Source organism: Sapajus apella, unplaced genomic scaffold (assembly GCF_009761245.1).
Source record: "Sapajus apella isolate SASKATOON/1434 unplaced genomic scaffold, GSC_monkey_1.0 scaffold25, whole genome shotgun sequence".
Taxonomy (NCBI): Eukaryota; Metazoa; Chordata; class Mammalia; order Primates; family Cebidae; genus Sapajus; species Sapajus apella.
This window is the reverse complement of record NW_022436965.1, coordinates 12,191,741-12,213,066: the sequence shown is the minus strand read 5'-3', so window position 1 is coordinate 12,213,066 and position 21,326 is coordinate 12,191,741. Positions and strand designations below refer to the sequence as shown.

Genomic DNA, 21,326 nt, shown 5'->3' with positions numbered 1-21,326 from the left:
TTTTTTTTTTTTTTTTTTTTTTTTCTTGAGACAGAGTCTTGCTCTGATGCCTAGGCTGGAGTGCAGTGACGTGATCTTGGCTCTTGGCTTACTGCAACCTCTGCCTCCCAGGTTAAAGCAATTCTCCTGTCTCAGCCTCCCAAGTAGTTGGGATTACAGGCATGTGCCACCATGCCCAGCCAATTTTTGTATTTTTAGTAGAGATGGGGTTTCACTGTGTTGGACAGGCTGGTCTCAAACTCCTGACCTCAGGTGATCCACCCACCTCGGCCTCCCAGAGTGCTAGGATTACAGGCATGAGCCACTGTGCCTGGCCTGTGACCTTTTTAAGTAGAATGATGCATAGAAGGAAAAACCTCAAAACTTCTTTTTATCAGAATCTCAATTTTTCTGTGATAGCCATGTCACTAATAGAAAAATCAAAAGAAAAAGAAAAAAATTAAAAGACAAAATATCAATTTAATATACGTAATATATACAAAGGAGAGTGGTCTTAAACTCAACCAGATGGCAGAGTTTAACTGCATATGTGAATTAAAAGTAATCAGAAAATTGTCTGTACCCTGCAGACAAGCAAAAATGGGTGCAAATGATTTATAAAAACATTGTGGTGCTTGCCTCAGCAGCACATATACTAAAATTGGAAAAACATTGTGAGAGAAATACTTGAAACTGAGAGAATTCTACCTGTTAACATCTGTTTTGTCTTAAAATTTAGATACAATCACAAGATGATTCCAATCTTGCAGCAACATAAGACCTCCGTTATGAAACACTAGTATCAGTATTAGGAATATAGTTTAGTTTGGTACCCAAAACTGGAAAATATATAATCAAATAATATGAACTTACATAAATTTATTAATTTGAAATCAAAGAAATGTGAGTACATAATTAGGTATGGTTTTATGGAAGTAGATGAATTGAAGTTGATATTGAAGGTCATCTAAGAGTTGGCAGACACATAGGTGAAAACCATTAGCAAAGGCAGACATGGGAGAATGAATGTGGCCAGTTTGAGATTAGAGATCATCTCACTGATGCAAATTGTTGAAAATTGTTGGCAGAAAGGACTAAATATGCAAAGTAGAGCCAGGTGATTTTTTCTCTAATGCCTGACTTTCTGAAGATCTCTAGGAAGGAAATTTCATCTAGAAAGTAATGTTTTAGGGAGATCCATCTGATAATGACGAGTAGGATAGCTTTAAGCAGGGAGAGACTGGAGTCAGTAAGAGTAGTTAGAAGGTTCCTGCCATGATCTGCATGAGAAGATGAAAAGCCCTAGATTAGGATGACGGATGGTAGTGAAAATAAACAAGGTAAAATGAAGCCAACAGATATTTTGAAGAGACACTTAGCAGTGTTTGTTGGCTAAAGGGGTCAAATCAACATCGTAGGCACCTTTCTTTTTTACTTTTACTAATGAGTGATGTTGAGTGTAAATGATTTTGTTTTTGTACAGTGTCATGTGCATATTTAGTTCTAAGTAAATGATTAAGTTTTCATGTTTGTATTACAGGTTTACATATTTGTATCTTTTCTCTTTTTAATGTTTTTTATTAAAATTTATTTGGGAAATAAAACCCAAACAGAGGCTCTGGCATAATCAAAGACTAATTTTTTTTAATGTTCCCTGAATACCAAAATGATGGTATGAATAAATCTACGATTGTACCCCCAATTATATATGAAGCATATTAACAATGAGAATATATTACTAAATCAGTTATAGAAAAAGTTATATATGAAGCATATTAATAATTAGTATACATTATTGAATCAGTTACAGAAAAAGTTTAGATAAATGTGTTAGACCCTATCTGTAGATTAAAAGAGATTATCTTCCACAGTTGATTATACAACTGTATATTCCACTGTGAAAAACACATGGAGAACAGGATAGAATGCTTGGTGATTAAAAGCAGTCTCTAAAGCCAAACTGCATGGGTTCTACTGCTCCCACCCTTTTTACCTGCTGTGCAAACATGGGCAGAGTAATAGAACATCTTGTTAATGTGGAAGATAAGGTTGATAGTTCCACCTCCCAAGGATCGTTTTGAGGCTTAAAGTGATAATACATATATAACATATAGCAAATAATAAGGCATAATAATAGGTTGGTGCAAAAGTAATTGTGGTTTTGCACTTGTTAAGTTGCAAAAACCACAATGACTTTTGCACCAAACATGACACTTTGATGTTGAACTTGTCATTGTTATGTTTTTATCATCATTAAAATGCCGAGTTGTTGTCACTAAGAACTAGATACACGTTTTCTACCTGAAACTTATGAAAACACATAAACATCCCTGAGCTATATTCTTGGCCTTTTCAGTTGACAGTGTTGTGTGCACTAAAAGTATTCTCTACTATCTCATCCACCATTAGCATGTGAAGCCCTAAGTTGAAGAAATGGAATACTTGTGAGTGCTGTTCAGATTCCTTGGCCAGGGAAAAAAATTGTTTTTCTATTATGTTAACAAGAAGAAATATTTTTAAATAACAGTAATAAATTTACTGAAGCAAGGAAATGGAGAGGGGAGACTGGATGGCTTTACTTAATGAGAATTTACCACATTTATGTACTTAGCACCAATTTGTACATATTGGAGTGTGTGGGGCATGCAAACTTGAAAGGACTGCTTGTTTGAGTGAAGTACTGCTGTCAGAGTGATACAAATTGGGTGAATTAAAGTGGCTCTGGGGATTTGTATTTCAGAGCAGCTGAATGCTCGTAGTTGACAGTGCATAGGCTTTAAGGCAGTAAAAATAGGATACAGCAGAAAGTACCCTACTGAAAATGGTGGATGAAGTTTATAGAAACAGGCAGGTGCTATAGTGTTACCAGCCATATAAATGCAGTATATGATTTTCTTCTCTTTGGTCTTGTCCCTTTTTCTTTATAATATTTTTCTAACTCTGTCTTTTAAGTTCCCATTACCTTTAGGAGTCCTCCAGCAAAAGATGTGAAACCTCATTTTCATGAAAGCCTTTTTTCTTTCACACTTTGACGTTTGTTATTAAAGCCCCTCTTAACTAAAGAGCTACAAACCCATTTCCTCCTACCTATTCGGTTTCTTAAATGTCTTCTGTGCATCCCATGGAAGAAGACTCTTCCTAATTCAGAATTCACAGCATGGAGAGAGAAGTTATTTGCTTATCTCATTCATTAATAACTTGAGCCACCGACATACTGCATCCTATTTAATGTTGTCATTATTTACACAATGCAAGTGAAAATAGATTATAGTGAAGTGGACTCATTCACAGCAACACTATATATGCCAAAATTTCAGTGACTTGAATGGGTACACAAACACAGTTTGGTTTGTATTCAGTGTTTTATCATGCTTTGTTGAAATTTTGATTTTTAAAAAGGCTTTTGAAGTAAACTGAAGAATTCGCTTTATGAGAATAACATTAGAAACTTGTTTCCTATCCACAAATATCAAAAATATTAATAGGGTATGTGAATAATTATAATTGTCAGAGTACTTACATTTATTCATGTTTTGTAATTCTGTGCAAAAAATTACTAGGAATTGGTTTGGGTTGCCATTAATGTGAAGTGCTTAGACATCCTGTATATGCCAAAGAAACTGCATCTGTGACATGTAATATTTTTCTGGTCTATTATAACTTGAGAATTTTACTATGTTATTTTAGTTTCTTACGTAATTGTTCACCAAATTAAAGCTATAAATATCTTTGTACATTTTATTTACCTTTTCTGCTGAATTTTCTGGACTTACTTTATTTATTTCCTTTTAAATTTTGCCTTCATCCTAATCATAGAGACTAATAATTGTTACTACCTCAGGGTCTACAGCAAAGATTAAGTAAGGTAGATACTAGACCCAGTACTTAGCACATAAATTCTCAACATGAGCTAAAAATTAGCTGGGTGTGGTGGCGCACACCTGTGCTTCCAGCTACTCAGGAGGCTGAGGTGGGAGGATCGTTTGAGCCCCAGAGATACAGGCTGCAATGAGCTGAGATTGCACCACTGCACTCCAGCCTGGGAGACAGAGTGAGACTGTGTCTCCAAAAAAGAAAAAACACCTCAATATAAGCTAAAATTACAATAAAAATATTTTCCCTAGATAAATTATTCATAAAGAGGTGCTTAAATTGCTTTTATAGTACATCATTTAAAAATTATCATCTTTACCTGTTTTTTATTATTTTTACACTGTGGTAACTAATTCTAAAAAATGGTAGACATTATAAGAAATTTATATATATTAGTTAAGTAAATGCAAATACTATGTGGCATATGAACTTCAGTTAAATGAGATTGAACAAAAAGTAAACGTACAGGTATTGACCATACAGTAATGACATTGTATAGCAGATACCTTTCTCATTTAAGATATTTTCAGAGGCTTTTGGAACCTGTCCCTTAGTTAATATGATAAACACTTTGATAGCCTGGGTGGAGACTAGCCTGGGTAAGATGATGAAACCCCTTTCTAGAAATGGGCATGGTGGCACACACTTATAGTCCCAGTGGAGGCTGAGGTGGGAGGATCACTCGAACCCCAGAGGTGGAGGTTGTAGTGAACCCAGATCACACTACTGCACTCCAGTCTGGGCAACTATCTTAAAAAAAAAAAGAGAGAGAGAGAGAGAGAAAAGAATTAAGAAATACGAGTAAGTGTTTATCTATGGACTTTCAATATGATTTGTATATTTTGGTGATGCATGTCTGACCAGGTGGTTTTTCATTTTAGAGTAAAAAAGAAAAAAGTCCTTACAAGAAAGATTAATGAGTTTTGGTGCAAAAGTAGCTTTTTGAAAGAAAGGGGCTCTTTAAATCTGAAATGTAATAGTATTATAATGTCATTTCCTTAGGATACACATTTTCTTCTGTCAGTGCCCTTATATTGGCCAGTATTATCTGAGCACGTCTACCCCAATTTCTCTTAGACTTTGTCTCCTACTATTTGTTTCCACTCACTGGCACCCGTCTCACTGCCCTCTTTGCTGCACTTTACCTTAGAAGCTTTGTACTAGCTTCCCTTTACCTGTAGTCTTCTTCCCTGATAAACCTGCAGGGCTGACTTCCTTACCTCCTTAAGCATTGACTCACACCTCACCTTTGCAATGCAACTACCTATTTAAAATTACTATACCTCTTCATCTCCCTTCTTTTTATTTCCCGCAAAACACTTGTCACCTTCTAACTTACTTCTTAGGGTCTTCCCAAATACATGATAGGAATTTCTGGCATTTACTTCCTGACAAGTGAACCAATGGTAGTGTATAGACTATTTGGTTCTAAGGCAGAAGTTGACTTCTGTTTGTTGAACAGGAACATCCTCCACCAAAAGTACATTTGCCCCTGTAATTATCCAATTTTCAGTTTCTTTGCCACACTTTCCAAAGAAAGCACATTGACAAAGAGGAAAACGTATATGTTGAGGAAATACTACTACTCTATTTTGAATTTAAAAGGATTCTTCCTTCCAGAAAGCTAATTTTGTATTAAAGCATATAAACTCATTAATCTTGTCTTTATCTCTGTTTGATCTGAATAACCCAGTTTATTAAATGGTGAAGACCAGGTCAGGACAGAAAAGGTGAGATGGCTTACACAGAATCATACATGTCGTTGGTAGAGCTGCTAAGAAAAACATCCAGATGTTCTCTTTGTTCAATACATCATTCTATATGGAGCTCTGTTGGAGGTTATCTCTCATCATTGTAAATCATCACATCATCTCAGGTCATATCCAATGGCAAAGGAAATGAAGAGATAAATTTAAAACTTAACCAGGCTTTTTATAACTCTTTTTGCTTTTCAATCTGAAGATGAAAAATATTATTTTTAGAGATGAGAAAGTGAATGAGGCAGTTTCAGGCCTTTATCTACTGAAACAATATTGTATCTCTCTTGTCTCATCAGTCTTAAGGAGCATATTTTAAAATGGCTGCAATTAAATATTGTAACTATGAAAAGAACATTAATTTTACAGCAGGTGAAAATAATGCAATAGTATGTAGCATGAGTGGGGGTGGAGAATACAGCTGTCTAATTTTGGTCTACTGGAACTAGTATAGATTTTCCGTCAAACAGAGCAGAAATGTAGCTCTTAGAGCATAGTAGCAGCTTTCCTTTCTTCTTACAGATTTAAAGTTAAAGGCACAAGTTTAATATGCAGTCCTTCCTGTGACTAACAGGTTGCTCATTCTGCTTTTGCTAATGCTGCTACCTTGCTTCTAAGTGGACATTGGTACTTGGTGTATTTATTTTTCTGTATCCTTTGAAGTAGTTATGAATCTTCTGAGAACTAAAGAACTGGGATACTCCAAAGGCCTATTTATACTAGCAGATGAGTTGTATTATTGTGGGGATTGAGAGAGTGACAAAGCGTGAACTTCTTTTCATTGGTTGATTTAGCTTACCTTATTTCCTTTATTTCCCCTCTTTAGTGGAAATTGTTCGGATTTCAAGAATGATTTAATATCTTCTTTCTGGACCCAGTAATACATTCTATAAGCCACATCAGTGTTGTATTTTTTTCCCATGATACAGAAAGAGAATCTAAAAAGATAAACATAACAATATAATATTTATTAGATTTTGAAATGTGGTCACTCATTTTAGTCAATATAATATCAAATAGTTAAAAGCATTGAAACATATTCATTTAATGAGTTTATATGCCTGAAAACTAAAATTGGCTGTTTGGAAGAAAGTGAGGAAATGAATTTCGGTTTTTTTCCTTAGCCAGAACATTGCAAATTAAGGAAATGGTTTACTAGATAATTTTATTCTGGCTAATGAAACTTATTTTTCTTCCAATTTGGTTTCTCTGTCAATTATTCAGAAATTAAAACATGCTATATTATAATATTAAATCTCCAGTATCTTCTAATTTGATATGAGGTTACCTTTATAGGTAATTATCAGAGGAAAGATGAGATTTTTTTCTGTCTTCACCAGACCCATTCTCTGCCTGCCTTGGCCCTAGCCACATCACCTAACTTGTATAATTACTCTCTAAAGTCATATTCCAGAAGTCTGAAAGTCTTGTTGTTCAATATGCTCATACAAGCTGAGTTACTTAAATTCAGTGCTTTGTGCCATTTCCAGGAATCTGAGCTAATTATGCTGCCATTTTTCAGAGATGTGCATTAGAAGTCATGTGTCCTAATTCTGAAAACGGCTTTGTACATTTAGGTTCATTTAACTAGAGAGAAGTTAAGGGACTTACAGTTATTGGTCATAATTTTAAAATATAGTAGTAGTGTGGAACTCTCATATACTGCAAGCATATAAGATGCTATGTTGTCAGCCTCTCAGTCTCTAGGAATGTTCCAATTTGGCTTATGCCTTACCAGTCAAGATATCACAGAGAAGGTATGTTTAGTCATGGAAAAGAAAATCAGCGTCCAGCATGCAAAGATAGTAAAAGAGTAAGCACTTCCAATTGGATTTTCATAGGAGGAATTGATTTGTGTGTATTACTGGGTCTGTGTAAAATGGTGTCCTTTTGGCACTAGCTGAATATACATTTCAGTAAATGTTTTTTCTTGCTGCAGATTAGTGTAATACAGTGAAATTTTCTGTAACTGAGGGAAGGCAGTGGTTGGGCGTCTGTTAATAGCCTGAAAGTAACTAATGAGGATGTGCAGTCAGAACGATTGATTGAATAGCTGCAGTCCTGTGTGTTTCTTTCTTGCTTGCTCTCTCTGCAAGCTGTAGAGAGGGAGGGGGAAGAGCAAGACACAGAGAGGGAGCGAGAGAAAAAACGCTCTCTCTTAAGTGGAAGTAGCACGGATCCCAGGGGCCAGGAGGCCAGAAATGGAAGTTTAAACTGCATCTATCTTTTAAAGGGAGAACAGCAGGAATCAAAATGTCAGTCTCCGGAGTTACGATTTACTCCTTATTTTCTAAGATCTGGAAGATAACACAGAATACTTTTTTTAGGATGTGGCTTTTTTTTCCTTGTCCATGTTGAGATTATCTAATGTTATCTGAGAAGCTGGATTCCTTTATGTCTGTCAGTTGAAGTGGCGATGGGAAGCAGTTGTGATAAAGGTATAATACGTATATATCTATCATCTGTGTGTGCGTGTGTATGCATATATATATATATATATATACACACAAGTGTATATATATATATGTATATCTATATATCACTCTATGAAAAAAATCTTTAAAATGTAGCCTTAATACAGTATATAGTAATTAAATGGGAGAAGATCACATTATCTGCAAAATCCTAAGCTTGTTAGCTCAGTTTGAACAGATTTAGGATTCCAGAGTAAGATCTTAGTAAGGTCATATTGTCAGAACAAGGAGAAACTGATCTATTTTTATATCTCCATAGGCATATATGTTATTTTATCTTGGCAGCAGCTTTTAGTCTTCTCATGCCCCTTTTGTTGCAGACTGGTGCATCATCTTCTCTGCACAGAACTAACTTTCACCTTTGTGCAAACACCGTCGAATCATGTGCAACATTAGACTATATTTTGTTCACAAGAACATTAGAAATTCCGTTTTATTCTATTAACTCCTACATTGCTGACACATAGGGAAGTAGATTTATATACTGTGAGAACTATTAAGTGAACTTAAAGATATTAAACATAGCTCAGAGGAAATTATTTTTATATGTACACAGATGAAGATATAAGCTGTCACACTAAAGCAGATTGTTAACTGTGCTCAAATCTCTCTAGTTTCTTGATAGTTTAAGCACCTCAAAGATAGATAAATTATGTGAGATAGAAAGCAATGTACCTTTAAAGCATGCTGATTTATTGTGAAAAACCAATAAGTTTACAGTTTAGTGGAAGATCCTAAATTTGGGGTTCTTAATGATGTTTCAGCCTTCCTCCTTTTTTCCAGAGGTACCAGCAGAAAGGTCCCCTCGTAGACGGAGTATCTCAGGGACCAGTACGTCAGAGAAACCCAACTCCATGGACACTGCAAATACCTCACCCTTCAAAGTACCAGTAAGTGTTTATTTTCTCAATAATAATATTTTACTTTTCTCCTTTCTTCTTAGAGTTAGAGACAGCTACTAAGGAATCCAAACATTTTTCTCTTCAAGAATTTCTTTATAATTCTGTGATTAAAGGATAGACTCATCAACTTGTATAAATTAACTGTGGTTAATGTCCACTACTTCCTTTTTTTTTTTGAGACTGAGTCTCACTCTGACTCAAAGTCAGAGTTTGTCATCCACACTGGAGTGCAGTGGCGAGATATCACTCATTACAACCACCACCTCCCGGGTTCAAGCGATTCTTTTGCCTCAGTCTCCAGAGTAGCTGGGATTACAGGAGCATGCCACCATGCCCAGCTAATTTTTGTATTTTTAGTAGAGGTGGGGTTTTACCATGTTGGCCAGACTGGTCTTGAACTCCTAACCTCAAGTGATCCACCTGTCTCAGCCTCCCAAAGTGTTGGGACCACAGGCATGAGCCACCACACCCGGCCATCCGCTATTTTCAGTATAATATTTATTAGGTTTTAGGGAATATTATTTTTACCCACAGGGTACTTATAAAATACATAACTATATTAAGTTCAAATTCCTCTCAACTGTAGAGTTCAAATCCTTGTAGATATCTTTTTATCAAGTTGCTAGCTAAAACTTATCACCGTTCTATAACGAAGCTGGTGGAAGATTTAATTAAGGAATGGGATATAATTTTTTTTTCAGAGCTGGAGCATAAGCAGAAAATGATGAGTCTCATAAAGTTGCAGACTAAATTCACAGAGAATTAGACAATTGTGAATTCCAATCCTAAGACCTGGTCCGCACTTTGCTTAAGCCATCTTTTGGATGATCTTGGAAGTGTTTAAGAAATACCTTGAAAGAAAGTAACTCCTTAAATTGGCCAGGCAGTATTGAGAATCAGCATTAAATACAAAAGAGGCTGAGCCCAGTGATTCACACCTATTATCCTAGCATTTTGGGAGGCGGAGGTGGGAGGATTGCTTGAGGCCAGGAGTTCAAGACCAGCCTGCACAACATAGTGAGACCTTACCTCTATAAAAAATGAAAAGAAAATTAGTTGGTCATGGTAGTGTGTGTCTGTGGTCCCAGAGGAGGCCAGGGTGAGAGGATTGCTTATGCCTAAGAGGTCAAGGCTGCAGTCAGCCATAATTGTGTCACTGCACTGAAGCCTGGACAACAGAACAAGACCCCATCCCTTAAAAAAAAAAAGTACTGAGATGGAAGGGCCATATGTGATCAGGTCAGCTGACTATCGGTTACAGACCTATTTTGGTCTTTTTTGATATAGCTGTAAGTAACCAAGATTTTAAATCATTTATTTTCTTCGATAAGAAATATGTTTATTTCCTAATCATATTATTTTATTAGAATTAATTATTTTATACTTGAATTGCTTCATGAGATTGGTCATTATTCTAGGTACAATGAAAATCAGTATAAGGTAGAAATAGACTTTTCTGTGTGGAAAAAAGATTTAATTCAGCCAAGTTAATATGGTGTAGTCTGTCTTTCTTATTCTAATGCTTTTTTTAAAGTTGGGGTGACCTTTTAAGTAAAATTGATTTTTTGACATATATGAACTGGCATTCATTCATAAGATGACCAAAATGAGTGTTTTATTTTGTGTTAACCCTGAGGAGCAAGATTTTCCCTTGTTATATATCTGAGGACGTTGAAGAGTTTATGAATAGCTGTTACTGTGACACTCAAATTTTTACAAATGTTCTCATTTTCAAAGATCACAAGCAAGTATTGGATTATTATTCTAAGCAAATTATGACAGGAATTTTAAAATATCAGATTTAGTGTCTTTTACTAAATTTTTTTGTTCCATAGACATAGCTACCTATTTTTTATTTTATTTTTCTCATGAATGAAAAAAAGCATGATTTCTCACCTTCTCTTCTTCTTTTTCTGATAATGTGGAAAGAATAGAGTAAAACTGACTGTCAATATGCAAAGTTTAGTGAAAAGGATTGAGTTAGAATTTGAAGTTTTCACACTATCATGCTAGAACGGAATGGTGACTCTTAAATTTTTTTTGAAAAAGTTGGTAAGTGAAGATGAATATCCCTCTGCAGTATGGTAACATCAAAGCATATTCTATATTGAGTCTGAAGTTGATAGCCAGGCTTTGAAAATCTGAATTACTTAAGAACTATGATGTTTATTTAAGTTGATGACTAATATAAGATGTATCTTAATAAGACTAATAATTCTTCAGTGAAAATTATAATGATTAATATAAATGAAAACTGGTATTACTTACAAAGCACATACTTAGTTGTTATTCTTCTGACAATCTCGCCATGTTATAGATTTAGAAATAATGAGGGAAGAAAAGGGCCTCAATGACAGCAAATGACAGTCACAAAGACCATGCACCCATGCACTTAGCTGTCTAGAAGTTAACCATTCACAGCCCTCATCTAAAGAGTTTCCTAAAACAAAAAAAAGAGTTTCATGAAAAATAACCATCCGCACACACTGATTACAACAACAACAAAGAACTGTCAGTAAGTAAAAGGATGAGGCAGAGAAAATGAAGAGCAGAGAATCATAAAAACAATCCGAATTCACTTAGGATAAAGGCAAACAGCGTTGTATTTATTACTAGACCTTAAGGATATCATTGTATTCCAGGGTGATCTATAGTGCAGAAATTGACGTTGATAATAATGATTATGAATCATCAAGAAAAAGTGAGATTATATTTATTTTGCTATTTTTAAAAAAGTGGAACTGTTATATTATGTGACATGTAGCCATTGAAAATATTTAAAATGTTGAAGATATGTGATGTTTATAAAACTTGTTATCCAGTAAAGTGGTTTGTGAAGTACCTCATTCCTTGATCATGCTAGATAAATAATTTATATATTTGTTAAGAAAAACCAGAATATGCGGGCTCAATGAGGCACTGCAGTACTTGGATATCTATAGAAATACATTGTATTTTTAAAATTTTCATGTAATACCAATAGTGGTGTGATTTACATCACTTAAATATATTGCTGATTAGAAGAATGTCTAATTTTCAGATCAACAATACTTTTATAATTAATATCACAATGGACTCTTTGAATTTGGGAAAGCAGCACAAAAAGGAGTCAGACATTGAGATATTTAAGTTGTTTATACAATATTTCAGAAATCATTTCTATGTTAACTTTATGAAGAGACAGAAGCAGTATTTTACCACAAGTACCAGTGGTTCCAGGATTCAGATTTCATTACTATGGTGAGCAGTAGGTTTACCAGTCATCAATTGGATCCCAAAATTATAGTAGTGGCCTCTCAAAAAGGACCTTATTCTTTTGAGCTGCATTTTCAGACTTGCTGAGAGCAAATAAAATAGATTTTAGCAAGTCCTGACTGAAATTATTTACAATGACACACTTATTGAATGCTTACTTTGGGCAAAGTATTGGTGATTCACTAATTTATACCTTCTTGGCATACTGTGCTTGGTACAACAGAATTTTTCATTCTGAAGCCCTGTATATGGCCTAGTAGCAGGAGATATAAAAATGACCAGATTTATAAAGAGGTAGATGAGCATGGTAACACAAGTTATTAACAACATAATGTTTAAGTTAAGGCTTTGACAAGGAGCAATATTTGAGCAATTTCAAAGGCTGAAAGAAAATAATTGACAGGGGAAGAAAGTGCTCCAGGTTGCGGGAATGGCATTTTGGAAAGACATACAGTCATGGGATGACTGATGCTTCCAGGGATTATAGGAAGAACTCAGTGAGACAAGAACCAAAAAGTATGTGGGCAAAAATGGCAGGTAAGAAGACCGCAAAGGTAGGTGGGGGAAGACTATGATTGAGTTTGTTCATCAAACTTAACTAAATTATACTTGCTGTTGAAGCATACAAGATGTGTTTATTGGAATATTTGTCTTTGGCTCTAAAGCTAAACAAAGTGGCATGAATACTTTGAAATACGGGTAAATTACTTGACTCTTCTCTTAAGTGAGTCTTTTTTCTTCTTGCTATTCCAACTCAGGGTGATAGGTAAGGAGCTATCATTCAATAGAAGGCCAGCCCAGCACTCACCCCTGGCCTTTCAGTGGACACTACTGATTTTTCTAGAATAATATTTAGCCTTAAGGATATCAAGGAGAAGCCAGTGGGTAAGGATCACTCATATCCTGCTGGTTGATGCCAAGTAAGGCAGAAAGAAGAATAACCCTAACAGTGAGCACAAAGCATTGAACCCCAAAAAACCTTTCAATGTCTTCCTTATTCACAAAAATTTATACTTTTAAAAACTTAAAATAATGGCTGGGCATGGTGGTTTATGCCTGTAATCCTAGCACTTTGGGAGGCCAAGGCGGGTGGATTACGAGGTCAGGAGTTTGAGACCAGCCTTACCAACATGATGGAACCCTGTCTCTACTAAAACTACAAAAAATTAGCTGGGCATGGTGGTGCGCGCCTGTAATTCCAGTTGCTAGGGAGGCTGAGGCAGGAGAATCGCTTGAACCCGGGAGGCAGAGGTTGCAGTAAGCTGAGATCATGCCATTGCACTCCAGTCTGGGCGACAGAGAGACTCCATCTCAAAAACAACAAAACAAAACTTAAAATAGGCAACTAGTACAGAAGGGTATTTATCTATAATAACATTCAAAACAAGGGATGAAGAGGAAAATTATATGGCTACTGAACCTGAAGGTTAAGACAATGCCTTGGTTTTTAGCAATGTTTAAATGTATTTGTACTCTTATCTAATCGTAGCCATAAGAAAAAGTAGTGATCTACAGCAGTGGTCCCCAACCTTTTTGGCACCAGGAAACAGTTTTGTGGAAGACAATTTTTCCACGGACTAGGATTGGGTCAGGGGGATGATTTCAGGATGATTCAATGCATTACATTTATAGTGCACTTTACTTCTATTATTATTAGATTGTAATATATAATAAGATCATTATACAACTCATCATAACATAGAATCAGTGGGAGCCCTAAGTTTGTTTTTCTGCAACTAGATGGTCCCATCTAGGAGTGATGGGAGACAGTGACAGATCTTCAGGCAGTAGATTATCATAAGGAACACACAACCTAGATCCCTCGCTGCACAGTTCACAATAGGGTATGTGCTCCTTTGAGAATCTAATGCCACTGCTGATCTGACAGGAGGCAGAGCTCAGGGGGTAATACAAGTGATGGGGAGCAGCTGTAAATACAGACCACATTTTACTCGCCCACCTGCTGCTCACCTCCTGCTGTGCATCCCAGTTCCTAAGAGACCACAGACCAGTACCGGTCCATGGCCCTGGGGTTAGGGACCCCTGATCTACAGGAGAGTTTCTTCCTTCCTTCACTCTTATTCTATATTTCTTCACACATACCTTAATTCCAATTGCAAGTATTTGTTTGTAGGTCTCTGTCCCTCAGGCAGCAGATATCTGTTCCAGTCATCTTTATAACAACCCCAGTGCCTAACACAGTACCTCCCACAGAGCAAACATTCAACAAATAATTGTTGAATAGATAAAATATGCATGAATTATCAAAGGACCAGAATCCAATGAGTTTATCTCACACATATTCTCTTGGTATTATTGATAATGTCTCTAATCAAATGGAATATTAAATATTTAATTACATTTAATAAACATTTAATAAGAGATCATGTGGGATAAATGAATATACCTGGCAGAATGGATAGATTTTTTTTCCTTAAAGAGATTTTAATTAATATTTGAAATTCAGAACTGTGGTATTTTAGTTACATAGTGTATACTTTGTCTACTTATATTTGGAACTGAAACTAGGTAGAATTCTTTATAATAATCATTTGTTTCCGTGGCTATTTCTTGGAACCTTTTAGGTGTTATACATATGTATAAATTCACAGTGTTTTTGTACATCTGAGTTTTGACTGTTCTTCAAAAGCAACTTTAGTCATTTGATATTTTCTCCTCTTATAAAGATTATTTTTCACTTTTTCTTTAACATCGTGCTAGACTTTCACTTAAATGAAATTACTAGGATAGTGAGGAACAATCGAATAAATAATGAAAAGTTATCCAGGTACATGCTTAAGTTTGATTCAGAAAGAAGAAATGATTATATCTCATAATTGTGTATATTTGTTTCACATGCCTGAGATTTTGGAATAGGCTTCTTTCTTTGTACTCTATTTATAAAGTGACTATTGATATTTATTATTTTTTAATCACTTCTACTTACATGATACCATCAGTTTGGCTTTGGCTAAGAGGGAGCTGCTTGTGTTCCGGACCAGGTGCTAGGCTTAGTGTTCCGATTTCCGTAACACAATGGTCTAAGTTGGCCTTTCATGTAAGTATAACACAATACAGTTGCAGCTGCTTCATTTGTGTTTGCTGTGAGCTTGGCTCTGAAAGAATTCAGGCACCAAAAATTATGCCAAGACAACCAGAAAGCATAATTAAACTAAGTCAGTAGCTGAATATTCCTGTGTAACTGTCTTTGTGCTCTTGTCACTGTGACACCTAAGCATTCCCAATCAAATTAATACACTAGAAACAAAACATTGTCAAAAAACCAAACCTTTACATAGTTTTTAGAAGAAAGTAAAGCCCTGGGAAATAAGATATAGATTAAGTTAAAGTCCTGTGTAAAAAGAAATGTGTCTTGAGTATCAGGATTATCAGGCTCAGTTGCTATTGGTGTCTGTTTTGAATCCTCTATAAGATCCTATTAAGTGTTTTTCCAGGTTAAACAAAGAGATAGAAAGCTTCGTGTCCACTGTTTAATAAAAACTAGTAACCGTCCATAGTCCAAACTGGTGGTTTTCAACTTTGGCCATACATAAAAGTCATCTAAGGAACTTCAAAAATATACTGATGCTTAGACTCCACCTCAGACCAGTTAAATCAGAATATCTAGACTAGAGCCCCATCTTCTATATTTTTTAAAAGGTTCCCAGATGATTCTAATATGCAGCTAGGGTGGTAAACCATGTGTCTAAATGATTGATAAAATATTAGGAACACATTTTAGTCAGTGTCTTACCTGTGAATATCAGTGCTTTCTTTCCTACCTTCAAGTCTGACATAAGAAACTAAGAAGCATTATTTTCTCAGTGGCCTTTGTTACTCACTTACTAATTGCAGCATTGCCTGTTTATTGCCCTTCTATGTGTTTGCCATGATCATTTCAGATGACCAATGTAAATTTACAAAATACTTGATTTACTTCTGACCACCCTAAAAATCTCAGATTTCAGGGTAAAATGTTGAAATTCAATTCATAGCATCCAAGCTGCAATACAGTTCCAACTTTTGTATTTTCATTGTTATTGTATTCCAGGAAGATACTTAAAACTTATTTCTCATGATACTTAAAGACTCTTTATTTGTGTTTCTTCCCTCTCACTAACCATCTACACAGAGTTAAAATCTATAATAGGATTGCCCTCCAGTGAGACCTCTTTTAATGAAGAGTATATTTATATGTATATGTGTATGAATATATAAATATGAATATAATTATTATATGTCTATGAAAATGTTATTACCAAAGGTAGAAATCATATAATCATGGGGATGTCAGAAAATTATGGGCTGTAGATATTAACTATATATTTAAGTCATTTTATAATCAGAATACTTATGATAAATATCTTAGAAGATAGAAAATTTAGGACTAAGGGTCTTGGAGCAAAGAGAAAAAAAAAGAATAAGGTTAGATATAACTCCTTAAGGGAACAAAGTGGGAATTGGCAAATACCTGGAGGAAAAGGAAACAGGCTTGGTGGCTTGGTTAGGAAATACTGTCAAGACTCTAAACTTGAAAGAATTAAAGAATGAGGGGAACCCTCCTCAATCTGTGGTAATTCCTAGAAATGGGCTTGCAGCAGCACTAAGTACTGGAGATAACAACTTACCCTACCCAGGAGAAGAGAGCTGTTTGAGAGGGAGAATGAGATATACTTACTTAGAGCTCATTCTTACAGATGATGGACCGTAAACACCTTTCCTCTCAAAGCAGAGATATTTCTCCTCAGCTTTAATGGGCAAGGAGAAACACAAGACCTCTTATTTCACAATGAGAAATAAACAGTTTGAAGGCCAAATGCCCACTTAAGGGAGCATAATTAGCTACTAACTGATATACATAACTAATATCAGATGCTTTCCTCTTTTACAGAAGTTCAGAAGCCAGAGATGTAGAAAAGAAAATTTGCCACCTTTTAATTAAGCTAGAGTTAGCTATGCAAAAAAAAAATTTTGTTCTTCTCAGCTGTACTTATACTTAGCAAGTTAAGAGCATTGCTGGCAAACAGTAATACCCTTGTCATGCCTTTCTACATAAGGCCCTTTAATTTCATAACCAATGCCAGTACCATTCCACTGGATTTTTAATGTTTTGGTTCTTTTATATTAAACATCTACTAATTTCAATTTAAAGAAACCACACTCTAATAGTATTATTTGATTATAATATCACTACAAAATTTTTGTCAGTTGTTGAGTAGCTGGTAAAAGAAAAGGCTCTAGAAGAATTTGAATAGACATTTCTCCAAATAAAATATACAGGTGGCCAATATACACATTAAAAGATGCTCAACATCATTAGTCATTAAGGAAATATAAATCAGAACCACAATGAAATACCACTTGATGCTCAATAAGATGGCTGTAATCAAAAAGAGGGATGATAATAAGTATTGGTGAGAGTATGGAGAAATTAGAATGTAAAATGGTACAGGCACTTTGACAGCTCCTCAAAATGTTAAATGTAGAGTTTCCATATGACCTAGCAATTCTCCTTTTAGGTATATACACAAGAAAATTGAAAATATATGTCCACATAAAATGTACACAGATGTTTATAGCAGCATTATTTGTAATAGCCACAAAGTAGTCATAACTCAAATGTCTGTCAACTGAAGAACAGATAAACAGAATACTATTTAGCCATACAATGGCTTCTTATTTGGCCATGAGAAAGGAATGAGATTCTCATACGTGACACAACATGAATAAACCTTGAAAATATTATGCTAAGTGAAAGAAGCCATACACAAAAGGCCACATGCTGTATGATTCCATTTATATGAGATGTTCAGAATAGGCAAATCTATACAGACCAAAAAGAGATAAGTGTTTCTCATGAGGTGGGTGAGGGAGAAACGGGAAGTGACTGCTGATGGGCGTGGCGTTTCTTTTTCGTTAATGAAAATACTCAGGAATTAGACTGTGGTGATGGTTGCACAACTTTTGGGATATACACAAAGGTTCTATGCATGAAGTTTAATGCTGTATGGTTGCCATCTCAAAGATCTTAGTGATTGATCTTCAGAAAAGTTGCATCTATTCTTTTTATTTTTTTATTTTTAGACAGGGTCTTCCTCTATCACCCAGGCTGGGCAGCAGTGGCATGATCATGGCTCCCTACAGCCTCAACCACCCAGGCTCAAGTGAACCTCCCACCTCAGCTGTGTAGCTAGAATCACAAGTGCATGCCACTGCACCTGGCTAATTTTTTTTAAACTTTTAGAGAGATAGGGTCCTACTTAATGTTTCCCAGGCTTGTGTCAAACTCCTGGGCTCAAGCAATCCTCCTGCCTTAGTCTCCTAAAGTGCTGGGATTACAGGCATGAGTCACCATGCCCAGCAGAGTCACCATGCCCAGCAGAGTCACCAAATCCCAGCTCTTTGGGAGGCCAAGGTGGGTGGATCACTTGACGTCAGAAGTTCAAAACCAGCCTAGCCAACATGTTGAAAGCCCGTCTCTACTAAAAATAGAAAAAATTAGCCATGTATGGTGGCATGTGTCTGTAGTCCCAGCTACTCAGGAGGCTGAGGCAGGAAGATCACTTGAACTTGGGAGGCAGAGGTTGCAGTGAGTTGAGATCACACCGCTGCACTCCAGCCTAGATGAGAGTGAGACTTCATCTAAAAAAAAAAAAAGGACCAATATATATATTATGTATATTAAGGACCAATTTGTTAATATTGTGATGCCTAAATTTACAGTGGAAAAACTATTTGCAGTATTACAAACAGTATAGTTAGGAAATGGCCTCTAGAAGTAATATAAATATGTCTAATACAATCTTTTCAATAATATATTTCCCTCCTTCTTCCACCCTTCATTTTATCCTTAGGGGGAAAAAATATCCTATCCTGATAGACATTAGTAAAGAGTAATTACATTGTTTCACCTTATACCTTTTGCTCACGACCATCCACAATATGGATTTTTAGTACATTTTGTTTCAACAGAGGCAGTAATAACTTTATCTTTTTCAATAACTAATAGGCTCAAAAGGCTCCTCCATCTCTAATGTTGTTATTCTTAGAGTCCTAGAAATGAGAGATGGAAAACTTCAATTAAATTCAACTAGTCCATCTCCCCTGACAGTGAAAAAAATGTATTTCACATTATATTATCTATTGCTTTTTCAGGCCTTCTAAGATAAGTTATCTTAGGGAGACTGTCCAATAGGCTAATAGACCTCACTTTGAGGTCTTTGTTTTGACCCATCATTTCTCATTATTATATTCCTTAAAGCCATCATCCTTAATATTCATATTTCGTTAACTTGAATCAGATTAGCACAGTCTCTGTTAGAATTAAGAAAATCAACATACTGTACTCTGTGGAGTATTATATTATATAATTATGTCAATTTATAATAAAAATTTTTTAAAAAATCAGTGTACACCCATTATTAGGAACTGAAGTGTTCTACAGGAGTGAATTTTCCAGATATTAAATTCTTCTTCCTTAACCACCAGATTTTGTGTTGTTTTAATAATTTTGAGAGTTTTCTCTCCTACGTAGTAATTATTTCCCTACTTTCTTGAGTGAATTCAGCTTTTCTTAATAATTCATGTTAATCGTTATCAGCATTCTGCAAATACATATTAAGTAGCCCACTATATGCTAAGCACTACAGAAACACCAGAAATACAAAGATGAGCTCAATGTGTTTCTTTTCTGTTTGCCTTCAGGAGTTAAGATTCATAGGGAGTATGAAATAGGAATAGAATTAATTATAGGTCAAGACAGGGGAAAACAGTAGTATAAATAAAAAGTTTAGACAATCAGAAGTGAGAGAGACTTAAGTCCTATTAAGAATAGTTTCCTCAGGAATTGTTATTTGAAATAAATGACACAAGGACAACTGAGTAACCATGTGAAAAAAGATAATATTACATGTGTATCTCATACCTTACACAAGACTGAACTCCAAATGGATTAGGGATCTAAAATGTGAAAACAAAAACAAAGCATATCTAGTAGAAAACATGGATGAATTCTCTAACCTTAATGCAGGGAAAAACTTTCTATAGTGGTTGCTGAAAAGCCAGAGGCAATTTTTTAAAAACAGATTGATAAATTTGATTATACAAAAAAAAAGTTTAATAATTACATGACAAAAAATATAAGAAAGTTAAAGTTAAAAGACAACCAATGAATAAATTGGGAGAAAATATTTACAACATCTAAGAAACTATTAAGGCCGGGAGTGGTGGCTCATGCCTGTAATTCCAGCACTTTGGGAGACCACAGTGGGCAGATCACGAGGTCAGGAGTTCGAGACCAGCCTGGCCAACATAGTGAAACTCCATCTCTACTAAAAATACAAAAAATTAGCCAGCCGTGGTGGTGGGTACCTGTAATCCCAGTTACTCGGGAGGCTGAGGCAGGAGAATCGCTTGAACCCAGGAGGCAGAGGTTGCAGTGAGCAGAGATGGTGCCACTACACTCCAGCCCAGGCAATAGTACAAGACTCCGTCTGGAAAAAAAAAAAAAAATTAAGGGACAAGTGACTAAGACCCAATAGGAAAACTGAAGAAAAGAAAGACATGAATAGGTAATAGGTAAAAAAATTTTATGCAGCATATTATTTCATGCAGAAATATTATTTCACCTTTTTAGTCTGACAAAAACTATAAAGGATGACAACAAATTCTGTTGACAAGGTTGTGGGAAACAGACACTCTCATACATTGCTGAAGGGAAGGCAAACTGGTACAACCCTTCTAGAGGGGATTTGGCAAGATTACATATACACTTACCTTTTGACCCGGCAATCCCATTTCTAGGAATCCAACCTGAAGATACGTCTCCACCATTATGAAAATACATATGCACAAAGTTATTTATGCAGCACTTTTTTAATTGCAAAATAATGTAAACAACCTATATGCACTTTGATAAGAGGGCAATTAAACTATATGTAAAAAGTAGAATAGTGGGTCCTCCCACATCTCCCAAGATGTCCACATCCTAATACATGGAAATTGTTTATATATTATCTTATGTGGCAAAAGTGACTTTTGCAGATAGGATTAAGGCTAAGAACCTTGAGACAGGAAGATTATCCTAA

General features: G+C 35.5%; 1 protein-coding gene across 8 annotated transcripts in view; it reads left to right on the top strand.

Annotated features, from left to right (window-relative positions):
- RASAL2 (RAS protein activator like 2) overlaps positions 1–21,326 on the top strand; it is a 371,400-nt gene that overhangs the window by 273,501 nt on the left and 76,573 nt on the right. For 7 of the 8 annotated variants that reach the window (XM_032291299.1, XM_032291298.1, XM_032291297.1 and 4 more), the window contains one exon: positions 8,867–8,973. In XM_032291299.1, coding sequence (XP_032147190.1) covers positions 8,867–8,973 — 107 coding nt within the window. Of the gene's footprint in view, positions 1–4,636; positions 8,048–8,866; positions 8,974–21,326 lie in introns of those variants that run through there. The other variant, XM_032291301.1, reaches the window with a different exon arrangement.